Below are 13,286 nucleotides of genomic sequence, written 5' to 3' on the forward strand. Positions count from 1 at the left end.
TTTGCTATCCAGGCTTGGGTAGTGGCAGTAAAAAAAGGAACCACAAGTAGATATGTGGGTGCTGCTCCCTTACTCCTTCAGTCCGGGGGGCTACTGAAATAGTTATCCAATAACAATGGACAGGGAACTTGAAATGTTCTTTTGGGTTGATGGGAGGTGGGGAACACAACTATGTCTGTAAAGTTAGGATGGAGAGGGGAAGGAAGAAGCCTCTTCACTGAGCACAGGTCTCTGGGTTTTCCATCCTGCTTTATTCTAAAAAGCACCTTCGGTCTTCTCATTAATAGAGAAGTGAAATCTTCTACATTTCCTGCTGCTGCTGTTTCACATCTCCTTTGGCTGCCGGAGCAGAGACCCAGACAGGAGAGGGAACTCCGTGGGGGCCTAAGCATCCTGGGTGCCACTCCCACACAGGCACGGGACCACACCGCCACCATTCCTGTGGCAGGGCAGGCTTTGTAGACATTGAAGACCATTCCAAGCCCTGGTGCCTACAAGGTTAGGCTCACTGCCTATGTAGGGGGGAAGGGGAAGGATGTAAGGGGGAAGTGAGGGGGAGCAGAGAGTTTACACAGTTTTGAAACTGTCAAAAGAGAAAGCGAGGAGACATAGGTTCTAAGAACAGAAAGAATTCTGAGAACAGGGAAGCTAAGACTTGGATGGATAGATTATCTCTTCCCTTTATCTTTTTTTCAGCAGAGGCCACCACTAGCTACCTTTCTGTGGGTCATATCAGCTCCAGGATGTAGTGAGTGTACAGGCAGGCTCGTGTGTGCATGTGTGCACCTGTGTGTGTGTGTGCCTCTAGACCTTGGATGTGAACCTTTGGACCTGTTTTCAAAACTGTGAAATGAGGGGTGCCTGGGTGGCTCACTTGGTTAAGCGTCCGACTTTGGCTCAGGTCCTGATCTCATGGTTTGTGGGTTTGAGCCCTGCATCGGGCTCTGTGCTGACAGCTAGCTCAGAGCCTGGAGCCTGTTTCCGATTCTGTGTCTCCCTCTCACTCTGACCCTCCCCTGCTCACACTGTCTCTCTCTCTCTCAGAAATAAATAAAACATTAAAAAATTTTCAAAATTGTGAAATGAGGACCCTTAACAGGTCTCTTAAGATTATGTTAAAAAAAAAAAAACAAAAAAATAATTTAAAAAAAGATTATATGAGGGGCGCCCGGGTGGCGTAGTTGGTTAAGCGTCCGACTTTCGCTCGGGTCATGATCTCGCGGTTCGTGGGTTCGAGCCCCGCATCGGGCTCTGTGCTGACTGCCAGCTCAGAGCCTGGAGCCTGTTTCAGTCTGTGACTCCCTCTCTCTCTGACCCTCCCCTGCTCACGCTNCTCCCTCTCTCTCTGACCCTCCCCTGCTCACACTGTCTCTCTCTCTCTCCTAGAAATAAATATAACATTTAAAAAAAAAAAAAAGATTATATGAGATACCATGGAAGGGCCTACCTAGTATGGTATCTGTTCCAAAGTAGAAGATCAACAAATTTTGGACTCACCCCCCCCCCATTTTCTGCCCATTCCAGTTCACCTGATGGCTCATTAGAGGAGGTAGAGTATAGAAGCATCTTAAAATCAAGGTGGGATTGAGATTAGGGGTGGCTGGGAAACATGGGCAGAACTTCAGTTAATCTCAATTAGTTACATGAAAAAAGTCTTTTGTTTCTTATATTTATCTTTTTAAAAAAATGTTTTATTTATTTCTGAGAGAGAGAGTGAGCGACAGCATGAGCAGGGGAGGGTCAGAGAGAGAGGGAGGCACAGAATCTGAAACAGGCTCCAGGCTCTGAGCTAGTTGTCAGCACAGAGCCCGACGCGGGGCTCGAACCCATGGACTGTGAGATCATGACCTGAGCCGAAGCTGGACACTTAACCGACTGACCCACCCAGGCGCTGCCCCATATTCATCTCTGTATTCATTTTTGGTGCTTCTTTTTTCTTCATAAATATAGACAGATAAGTGTGGTGTCAGGGAGCTGTCTCCTAATCCTCTCTCGTTTAGCTCATTGCTAAATCAAATCGAAGAGCTTGCAGAAACTCAGAGGTGAGGAGACAGCCCTGAAGCCTGATGGGGAGCAGAGAGAAGCTAATTTAGAGTTTTAAATTTGCGATGGAAAAAGCCACCAATTGTAGAGTTCACAATGGGATAGGAGAGCGAATTGCCATTTAAAATCTACCTTTTCCAGGGGGAGAAGAGGAGAGGAGGTTTATCATATTTTTCTAGTGGCTTCATAATGCAAAGACCTGCTCGGGGACAGATAGGACCCAGTGGGAGAAACACACAGGAGAAGTTGTGTTTGGGGGAGGCAGGTGAGCTTTGGGAACTGGCCCACCACTAGCTGTTTATTAAGGGTGTAAGGGGAGTTGTCCTGTGGTCTGTCCTGAGATGGCTCAGAGCGGTGGAGGATGGGGTTTCTCGGCTGCGAAAAGCAGAAAAGATGAGAGGAAGCTTTGCTGACTAGAACAAAAGAAGCAATGGAATCCCAGGGAGGGATTTTCCAGGCTCTGTCTCTGACCTCTAAGGTGGAACTGCAGTCTTCCTTTGACACCAGATAACGCTGCATTCCTCTTGTGCTTCCTTCATCACAGCAGCCCTGTCTCTGCCACTTGATCTAGTAGGGCCTTCCATCCTCCCGTCTCCATCTACAGGTGACAGGACAGACCAAGGTTACAAGGTTACTTCTAATATCTAAGTAACCTCCCTCTAAGGGACACAAGAAGTTATCTAGTGTCAGTCTTTTGGAAGGAATTTGAAAGGAAACTGTTAAACCAGTGAACATTCCAGGTTACATATGTTTTGGGAATAGTGGGATGATTCTCTCCACGGATCTAGGGAAAGCCACCTACAGACTAGTCTTTCCCACAGGCAAAGAGTTAAGAGATGGAGTTGTTTAAAGCCTAGGGCAGGATGAGATTTACCTGGTAACTGATGATGCTAGGCTGAAGCACTCAGCCATTCGTCTCTACATTTGTCCCCGCCTACTTCACCAATCTGACAACTCTTAGTTCGGAACTCTGACTTAGAAGAGCTGGTAGGAACAAGTTTCATATCTAGGGGCTGGATGGCTCCAAATCACTAATTTAGTGGGGATCAAGGAATTGGGGCAAAACTGTATTCCACGCAGGGTCTGGAGATCACCCATCCAGGCTGGGGCTTCTGGAGCAGGTGAGGACCCAGGGCCCCTGGAAGAACTGGTCCAGGGGACTGAATTCCTGGTGTGTTCCCAGAGCAGAGCATGAACATACTCCTGCCATTGCTGCTGGGCCTCAGCCTGGGCTCTACCAGAGCAGGTAAGGACCTTCCTTCTTGGGACCCTCCTTTCTCTCTGCTCCTTTGAGGCAAGGGGGTACAGTTGGATTTGGACACCCCAGACTAGTTTGTCTCCCTGGTATATATTCTGATAGCACTTTGTAGTTTTGTATCTTTATGACAATTTAATATAATTAAGCTGTATAATTATTTGTGTAACATATATCTCTTGCTGGAGTGTAGGCTAGGGCAACATCTGTCTTGTTTCCTGCTGTGTCCTCAGCTCTTAACACAGTGCCTGGATTAATATGTGTGTGTGCTTCATAAATATATATGGAGTTATATTTATGGAATATTTAATAATATATCCAGCATACAACAAATCTGACCCGTTCCCTTGACCCCTTTTCTCACTCAATAATTTGCCCTTAGCGAAGGTCTTGTTCTCGGTAAATTGTTGCGTTTAAAACTTGCAAATAATTTTGGGCAATTCTTGTTCCCATACTTAGTCTCATACAAAGAGGTAATGGCATCTAAAAATTTCTCTGCTACTACCATCTATTCCTTTACTTGATGCTCTCAGACACTCCAGTCAGGACCTTGGTCTGTGGATGCTGCCTGAGGCGGGGAAAGCTACGCCCCATTCACTGGATGTAACTGGAGTTTGGACTCCCTGCAGAAGTCTCTGAGCTGCCCCTCTTCTCTGGCTTCTGTAGGTGGCTTTGTAGCCCATGTGGAAAGCACCTGTCTGTTGGATGATGATGGGACTCCAAAGGATTTCACGTATTGTGTCACCTTCAACAAAGATTTGCTGACCTGCTGGGATCCCCAAATATCTAGAATGACCCCTCTTGAATTTGGGGTGCTGAATGTCTTGGCCAATTACCTCTCAGATTACCTCAACCAACAGGAAAGCCTGCTCCAGCGCTTGTCTAATGGGCTCCAGGACTGTGCAACACATACCCAGTCCTTCTGGGGATCACTGACCCACAGGACACGTAAGAGAGGGGTGTAAAAGGGCTATTTCAGGAAGCACAGTTAGGAGAGGGGGAGTCCAGGGAGGACCCCTCTGTAGGCCAGGAGTTTGAGATTTGGGCAGGAAAGAAGCAGAAAATGTGTGGAGCTGAAATGTAGAAAGAGTGAGTGTTGACCTTCAAAGGGTTGTTGATAGGGGTGGAGCAGGAATAAAGAAGTGGAGGTGATGTTTGAGCCAGTGGGGAGCTATTGAGGAGAGTAAGCATGCTTTCCTCTTGTGCAAGACATCTCAGGATGCAGAGCCAAGTTCAGCCAGGAGAGTGTCAGAATAACCAGAATGCCTTTCTCCAAAATGCTCCTGCCTCTTTACGCTAGGTTTTGATGTCCTAGGTATGGGGCGGGCCTGGGCATGGGGATATTTAGAAAGCCTCCCAGGGGATTTCAACATGCTTCCTTGCTCCAAAGCCCTTGCACTGGGAATGACTTGAGATTGGTAAAAGAAAATATGAAAATCTTCATAGGAGAGAGTAATATGTCTTAAGATATGATCTCTGGGCCACTTTCCTCATAATTGCCTGGGGAAGGTGCTTGTTAAGAATACAAGCCCTTGAGTGCCACTGTGCATCCTCTCAGTGAAAATACCTGGGGATGCAACCTAGGGAATCTGAATTTTAACACAGTTTCTTGCGTATTTAATTAAGATTTTGCTTGAACAGCGCCAAAGTGGAGGCAAGCAGGGGAGTCACCGAGGACAATAGACTAGTAGAGAGTAGCAGCATTAATAATCTCATTAATTTGGATTAGACTAATTCGAATTTAAGAGAATTAGACCTGAGTTAGGCTTGTTTCCTTAAACTCTCCAAGGAAAAATGTTGCTTGATTTAGCCACTTAATTAGTTAAATGAGATTTGAGGACAACCCCCAACTTACAACTCTCAACAACTATTAGCTTATATGCTTGAAATACATACGACGACTTCTGAGACAGCTCGCAGTTCAGACCTGGCTTCTATTTAATGTAACCAAACATAATTTTGGAGGAGGGAAGAAAGGAAGGGGCAGTGAAGGAATGGGAGAAGAGAAAGAGCAAAGCAGGAGTAAATTCTTTTTTTAAATGTTTTTTTAAATTTATTTCTGAGAGAGAGAGACAGTGTGAGCAGGGGAGGGTCAGAGAGAGAGAGGGAGACACAGAATCCGAAACAGGCTCCAGGCTCTGAGCTGGCTGTCAGCACAGAGCCCAACACAGGGCTCGAACCCACAAACCGTGAGTTCGTGAGCTGAGCTGAAGTCGGATGCTTAACCGACTGAGCCACCCAGGCACCCCATAACTCCTCATTTTCAGAGGCATATGTGGTGGCATGGAGTGGGGGTGGGGAGGGTAGGTTGGCAAAACCATGAAGAACTGAAGTACGAAAGAAACCACGTTGCAGAAGAAGCCAGACTGTGGCCTTCTTTCACGACCACATTTTCTTCCCATGCAGGGCCACCAACTGTTCAGGTAGCCAAAACCACTCCTTTTAACACAAGGGAGCGCGTGATGCTGGCCTGCTACGTGTGGGGCTTCTATCCAGCTGATGTGATCATCTCTTGGAGGAAGAATGGGCAGCCTGTCCTCCCTCACAGAAGTGCCCCTAAGATGGCTCAGCCCAATGGAGACTGGACATATCAGACTGTCTCCCATTTAGCCACAACCCCCTCTTTTGGGGACACCTACACCTGTGTGGTGGAGCACATCGGGGCTCCTGAGCCCATCTGTGAGGACTGGAGTAAGTGCATGGTGGTGAGAGGAATTAGGGTCAAAGCAGAGAGCTCTTGTGAGCGGGTGGTTGCAAAAGGAACAGCAACATTTTGGCACGGGGAGTGACACATGGATGGGTCCGTGGTATATGACAGGAAAGGGTGAGAGTGAGAAGTGAGTCTGGAGGGATTGTTGGAGGATTGATGGCCGGAGGTGGGGCAATGGGGGACAGGAATGGAAAGAGTGACTGCAATTGTCGCCACGGTGATGTGGTTGATGTTGTGGTGCATGTGTCTGAGGGTGGGAGGGGAGAAGTGTGACTGTCCTGCAAAGGGGAGGTGGATTTGGTAACCATGTTCTCAGGACCCCAAATTGTGATGCAATATTTTAGTATCCTCAGATTTCAACTATTCTATTGTTGGGTCAGGAATGGGAATTGAGGAAATAAAATAGGTTTCAGGAGAAAGACGACTTTCTGTTGGTTTGGGGGCAGTACTGACTTTGGGCTGCTCTGACAGGGAAGAAAAAGCCATGGACGGCAGGCACTTTGGTTTACACGCTTGGGGCCTAATGAACAGGAACCAATCACCCCTGTTTGAAGCCTAGGATTGGAAGTAGTTAAAGGTACCAAGAGATTTGGTACACAGATTTGGGGAAAGGGAAGAGGAAGAAATGAGGAAGAAGAAGAGGAAGAGGAAGTGTACATACAGAGGGCCAGAGATGGGGCAGGGAACAGAGTCCCAGACTGGCTGCTGAGACTGGGCTCCCCCTTGGGGAGTGCCATCTTGCTGGGCAGCTGAGAAGGGCATGAGGAGCAGAGACAGGAACCCACAGGTACACCTGAGCTCTCCTGGGAAAGTCTCCTTCCCGACATGCACCCGAGTGTCCTTTGGTGATGGAACATTCATTCTGGCATGGGGAAGGGAACTGAGTGGGACAAAATTCAGAGTATGATGGGTTCCAGGAGGTAGGGATGGAGACAGGTTCTGGAAATCTGGATGTGGACAGGAAGAGACACATCACTGTTCGGATAACTCATGGAATAGGATCATTGAGAGTTAAGAAAGCGGAAAGGCATTTTAATAGACAAATATTCAGGTAGAGCACATAAAGGAGCAAACATTGTCACTATGGGGTAAATGGAGAGGAGATTGAGGAACGCTTTATTCTCTGGCGAGAGGGCCTTTGGGGGTGAAGGAAGGAAGAAAGATGCCTTGAGAGGCCCCACTGTATTAGAGAGGACCCAGTAGGTCCTCTGGGTGCTAACTCTGGTGACAGGGGTCCTCCAGGGCTACTCTAGAAGTAGAGAGTCACAGGATGAGGATTTTGAGGAAAGTCAGTTACCTTGGGAGTAGGTTGTTGTCAGCTAGATTCTTGGCATTGGGATAAAGCACCTTTGAACCTGCACTAAATTAAGTTGCCCTGGGAATGAGCGACAGATTGGTTCCAGTAAGTTTCCATTTTTGCAGCACCTGGGCTGTCCCTGAAGCAGACGGTGAAGGTTTCCATGGCTGCAGTGACTCTGGGCCTCGGCCTCATCATTTTCTCTCTTGGTTTGCTCAGCTGGCGGAGAGCTAGACCCTCTGGTGAGCGCTGCACCTGACCACCTGTTGCCATGCTCCCAATTTCTGCTCTCTCTGTGACTGGTTCTCCCATTGCTGCCTCATTTGCTGTGTGTATCCCCAGATACTTTTATCCACAGATAAAATATCTCTAATCAGATATTTTCCTCTCCTAGGCTACATTTTCCTCCCTGGGTCCAGTTATCCAGAAGGTAACATCTCTGTCGGTCTGTTTGCCTACTAGTCCTTTGGAGGGATGAGAGTTCACGGGGCTCAGCTTTTGGGCTCAGCTAATGGTGCTTATGGTAGGGGTGAGATTCCACCAGCATGTTGCCAAGAGCATAATTTAAACTGCCATTGTTAGGACTGGGAGCAGGAAAGAGGAGCACCTATACCCTCTTCTTCTATCCAATGGAGCATCTTTGGGGAAATGACTCGAAAGTGGCTTTGTAGTATTAGTCCTTGGTAATCTAGAATTTTCAGTACCACTGTATTAAGGGCTCTGGCATGGATGGTTATAGAGACAGATGATGGGGTCAAGTTGGATTAAAGCCTTATTATCTCCTTTTTATTTCTTCTGCAGGTCAACGCATCTCCTAGAGGCAGGGTCCTACAACTTCCACTCCAAGGGAGGAGGAGATTCAAACTCTTACTGATGCTGCTGTGTCCCCTCAACATCCTCAGACTCCCCCAAATTTTCTTGGATTCTATGTCTTCTCCATCCAGATCTTTGCACTTCCCAGGCTACCCCATGTAAACCTTAGTGAGTTGGGGGAACTCGTTCCTGGGAATATTCTGTAATCCAGTTATCGTCCAAGGCTATATTTCTGGGGCAAATGTAGTCTGGGGAGGAAGGTCAAAGGCCTTCGTGGGGGCCACACTGTGTCACAGGGGCCAGTGAGTTGCTGGTGGTCACCTTTGAGGAATAAACTCTCGTGGAAATATCATTTTTCTATGCTTTTTCCTGAGGCCCTGGGGAGGTACCACAAGCAGAGTTATGGATTGGATGAATTCTCTCCTACTTGGGTGGAGGAATCAGTGCCTCCTTCTAATTATTCCCTTTAGACACTACAGAATTGGGGACAGTTTTGTGATACATGATTCATAAGAAATTAAACTGTGGTTGGATGGAGTCACAGAATAAGGGAGAGGCAGGGAATTGACAGTTGACTGACCCCATAAGGGGTCTTAGGAGGATTAAATGACTTCATACTTGTAGACAGCTAAGAACATTGCTGGCACATGCTGAGCCCATGGTAGTGATGTTAGTTATTACCTGTTACTCACCTTTCTGGCCCAGACATTGTACCAAGTGCTTTACATGCATCATTTCATTTTATCCTCCTAACAACCTTGATGCAGATCCTAAGATAAGACTCAGGGGGCAGCTTAACTCCAGATGGGAGTTCTGGGCAGTTATTTCTTCCATACCCTAAGCAGGGAAGGGCCCATAGCTCAAGTGCTTATCATGACCTAGGTACTGGGATAAGTGCTTTGCGTTTTTCTCATTCACTTCTCACAATAACCCTAGAAGAAAAAGATTGTCTCCTTCTATGTCACAGATGAAGAAAGCAAGATTCAGAGGTTAAATAAGGTGTCCAAGATCAAAGACAAATTCCGTATAAGATGTTTGTCTACCTTAGTTGAAAGTGGATAGATTGTTTTATTCTGAGGATCCTCATGCTGGTGAGCACACTCTTCAGAGCCACACTTTCATTTCTTTCTACCTCAAACCCAATGGACATCCACTACTGAGGTACAGATTTCACACTGTGGAAGAGAGGTACAGTTTGTTTCCAGTGAAGGGCGACACCTGCTGGGCACAGAAAATTGGGCAGTGGAATTGTTTTGGGAATTAGAGCTGGATACTGTGGGCAAGGAAACAAAACCAGGTATGAAGATGAGTATCTAACAGAATATTGTGGCAGGAGAACAAGGGTTATGGATGAATATTTGCATGTGGGTATATATGTAGGAATACATAGAATCAGAATCTGATGAACTGGGGGAAGAGGCAGAAGACAGACTGCATTAGCCTGTGTGCTGCTATCCATGAATGTGTGTGTTTGTGTGAGAGGTGGTCATGGGAACTAGAGCCCTTCATCTTCAGGCTGTTTCTACACTGATAGGAGCCTGCAGAAGAATGAGGGAAGCACTGTTTTTACAGACTTGATGTCCAAAGTAGGTGCCTCAGGGCCAATGAATGGATTCTCCCACATCCACACTTTCCCCAGAAGGATCCTTGCAATCAGGGCATTTGTCTTGGAAGGAGTTTACTGAAGAAGTCAATGGGAGGGGAAAATGCTCATGAATTCAAAATCATTGTTCTCAGAGCAAGGCCATTCATATAAGGTTGAAACAGGGAAAGTGCTGTGCGCTGGGCTAATTGGTAAATGTAGGTTCAGAAATTAATCTCTAGAAATTGTATCAGTTTTAGATTTCTTTTTTTTTTTGCATTTATACACAACATTTAACAAATGCATATATTTAACAAATACATATTTAATAAGTTTGTTTAATATGTAATTGTTAAATATACGCAAATTTATCATATAAATAATCCCTCTCCTCTACTTGACTTTCCATATTTTTTAATTAAAAATATTTTGTTTATTTACTTTTGAGAGAGAGAAAGACAGGGCATGAGCGGGGGAGGGGCAGAGAGAGAGGGAGACACAGAATCCAAAGCAGGCTCCAGGCTCTGGGCTGTCAGCGTAGAGCCCAATGTGGGGCTTGAACTCACAAACATGAAGACCATGACCTGAGCTGAAGTCAGAGGCTTAACCGACTGAGCCACCCAGGCACCACTACTGGACTTTTTTTTTTTTTTAAAAAAAACTTGCTGTTTAAAGTCTTGTATTGTTTCATTTTTATTCTTCCATTCAGTGTTTCTGGTTTTGTTTGTTTGACAAAGCAAATTCCTTTTGAAATGCTAGTCTGGTCTGGGGGTGGGGCTCTGGGTCATGTCAATGCCGGGCTGAATTTGAAGAAGCTGCATATCCAAAGGGTTTAGGTCTAGTCAGAGCAGTGGGGGTCAAAGTGACAGGACCCCCAGGGGAAGGAAGGAAGGAGTCAGCTAATTGAAAACTTCTAGTCCCCTTCTGGAGATTCTCCTTCTGGAGGCTTCTAACACCCCTAAATTTGTATGGTTTTGTTTTATAGGGAGGGCTGTCCCCTTCCTGAGGAGGAGTAGGAAAAAGTGCCCTGTAGGTCTCCTCAGATCCAGGAAGCCAGATTAGGGAGAAAAAGGAGGAACTACCTGTCCTTACATAGGGGAATGAGTGGTGCCTGGATAGAAAGTAAAACTGGGGTAATGGTGGGCCAGGTCCCAGAATGTGTAAGGAGAGTAGGATGTTAGACATAATCAAATGCAAAAAGGTGTGTGTGTGTGTGTGTGTGAGAGAGAGAGAGAGAGAGAGAGAGAGAGAGAGAGGAGAGGGAGTTGCACTATTGGTTTATATCTAATCCAAGTGGTACCACACGTGGTTCTCTCCCTTCAATGTTGTGCTCATTTTAAAAGCTGAACTTGCAGCTGGAATTGACTTTAAAGGTCATCTAGTCCAACTGATGGAGCTACTCATAATGGAGCTGGGTCTCTGTTCATGAGGGCATGCGCCATGCAGGGAGTCCCTTCAACTCTTGGGGCAGATATCAATACTTTAGAGAACCGTGTTGACCTCAAGTTTGAGGTTCTTCTTTTGATATGATTTCAATCATAATGTGGAATCAAAAAAAAAAAAAAAACCCAACAAATGAAAAAACACACAAAAAGCAGAATCAGACCTGTAAACACAAGGGAACAAATTGGGGCTGCCTGGGTGATTCAGTTAGTTAAGTGTCTGACTCTCGATTTCGGGTCAGGTCATGATCTCACAGTTCATGACTTTGAGCCCCGTGTCAGGATCTGAACTGACAGCATGAAGCCTGCTTGGGAGTCTCTCTCTCCTTCTCTTTCTGCACCTTCTCTGCTCATACTTTCTCTCTCCCTCTCAAAATAAGCACTAGAAAATTCCAAGAGAACAAACTGATGATTGCCAGAGGGGAGGGAACATGGAGATGAGCAAAATGGGTGAAAGGGAGTGGGAGACACAGCCTTCCTATTATTGAATGGATGAACCACAGGAATAAAAGGCACAGTTAAGGAATATATATATAGTATTGTATTGCATTGTAATAGCCATAATAGCACTGTGTGGTGATGGACGGTAGCTACACTTGTGGTGAGTACAGTATAACTCATAGAGAAGTTGAATCACTATGTTATATACCTGAAACAAATGTAACATTGTGTGTCAACTACACTCAGATTTAGAAAAGTAAAGACAATGGGAATAAAACCCAAGTAAGTACACAACGGGACAGTGTATCCTCAGTGCTTTTTTCCTGAAGGACAGCATGCCCCTGTGCTCCAGGTTGTCTTTGTTTCCTTACTCATGTACATATTCACATGAAAAGAACAGAAGAAGAATGGTGTTTAACCTCAATGTTTACTTAGGAAAATTATTTTTTCCAGGCCAATACCCAGAGGCTGCAGAGAGTGGAAAGGCTCCAAAACCAAAAAGAGTGTCCCAGACACGGGACTCACCTGTTCTCCTGACTCTTCTCCCAATTTTCCATTGCAAATGAAGTTTTCAGGAGCTCTTGGTCAGACTGGTCAGAGGCAAGGAATGAAGAAATGACTTTGATTGTCCTAGGGCCTCAAGAGAAAACAGATGGCACATTCAAAATAAGATAGTTCAAGGGGAATCTATGTACAAGGAAGTATTTACAAAGAGGTGGTTGGAGGCTAGTACAGTGTCACCTGGAGGTAGCAACAGCTGCGGTGTCACTAGCCCAAGGTCCAAAGAGACAAGAGACTGAAGGAGTCATCAGAGTTCAGAGGGAGAGTAAGTCCTACAGTGTCACTACCTTGCTGGCAACAGTGCCCTTAAGTCAAGGGACATAGACAGTCTAAGGTGACCTTGCAAGGGAGCCAATGGAGTAAAAACTCTAACCTCACTGTTCTCCTCCCTTGCCTCAGGGCAAGGCTCAAAGCATGAGGAAGCTGTGGAGCTTGGGAGACTGCACAGCACTGGGGACCGACACTGGGCAGGGGGAATGCGAAGGAGATCTCAGGAGAAATATAAGACAGCTGACACATTTACAATATGAAGGAAAGAAGCCAAAGTTGTGGCAGTGTGGTGGTGGTGGTGGTGGGAAGATGCAAAACTTGGGCTTCCTTTGGTTTGGGCAGGGACCAGCCGTTAGTCATAAGAGAAGACAGTAATTTCCTGCTCGGGGACCTGAGAGAATACTCACTTCTAGTCTCCCCTACCCTAGTGCACAGCTTATGTAACTCTTTGAGGATCTTTATTTTTTTCAGACATATTTTACTGTAGTTTTTTTTGGTTTGGTTGGTTTGTTTTGTTTTGGAGGGAGAGTGTGAGCAGGGGAGAGAGGCAGAGGGAGAGAATCTTAAGCAGGCTTTACACCGTGGGCAGAGCTCAACATGGGGATCAATACCATGACCATTAGATCATGACCTGATCCGAAATTAAGAGTGATATGCTCAACTGACTGAGTCATCCAGGCACCCACATTATGCTTTTTAAAATACACTTTTTCATAGTGGTCCCATGTATGCTCAGTTAATTCTGAGACATTTTATAGACTTTGTTATAATTATGATTTGTTATTCTATTGTAATTTTATTTTCAAATTCATTATTTCTGGTGTAGAGAAGTGTAACCAACATTTTAAAAAGTGCAGTAAACAAATAACATA

The 13,286-nt window shown here is 45.7% G+C and overlaps 1 protein-coding gene across 1 annotated transcript; it reads left to right on the top strand.

Annotated features, from left to right (window-relative positions):
• Positions 1 to 2,980: 2,980 nt before the first annotated feature.
• LOC120238202 (HLA class II histocompatibility antigen, DM beta chain) lies at positions 2,981 to 8,468 on the top strand. Its single transcript, XM_039241839.1, has 6 exons — positions 2,981 to 3,289; positions 3,965 to 4,246; positions 5,705 to 5,989; positions 7,431 to 7,547; positions 7,700 to 7,735; positions 8,107 to 8,468. The coding sequence occupies exons 1-6, from the start codon at positions 3,235 to 3,237 to the stop codon at positions 8,121 to 8,123; spliced, it is 792 nt and encodes a 263-aa protein (XP_039097770.1). The 5' UTR covers positions 2,981 to 3,234; the 3' UTR covers positions 8,124 to 8,468.
• Positions 8,469 to 13,286: the final 4,818 nt, after the last annotated feature.

Source organism: Hyaena hyaena, unplaced genomic scaffold (assembly GCF_003009895.1).
Source record: "Hyaena hyaena isolate Hyena2069 unplaced genomic scaffold, ASM300989v1 scaffold_202, whole genome shotgun sequence".
NCBI classification, from domain to species: domain Eukaryota; kingdom Metazoa; phylum Chordata; class Mammalia; order Carnivora; family Hyaenidae; genus Hyaena; species Hyaena hyaena.

Bases quoted from the DNA above. Each gene is read 5' to 3' on its own strand.
- LOC120238202 (XM_039241839.1), top strand. From the start codon at position 3,235: ATGAACATACTCCTGCCATTGCTGCTGGGCCTCAGCCTGGGCTCTACC. The intron at 4,247-5,704 runs GTAAGAGAGGGG...CTTCCCATGCAG, and splicing joins ATCACTGACCCACAGGACAC to GGCCACCAACTGTTCAGGTA. The intron at 7,548-7,699 runs GTGAGCGCTGCA...TTCCTCTCCTAG, and splicing joins GCGGAGAGCTAGACCCTCTG to GCTACATTTTCCTCCCTGGG.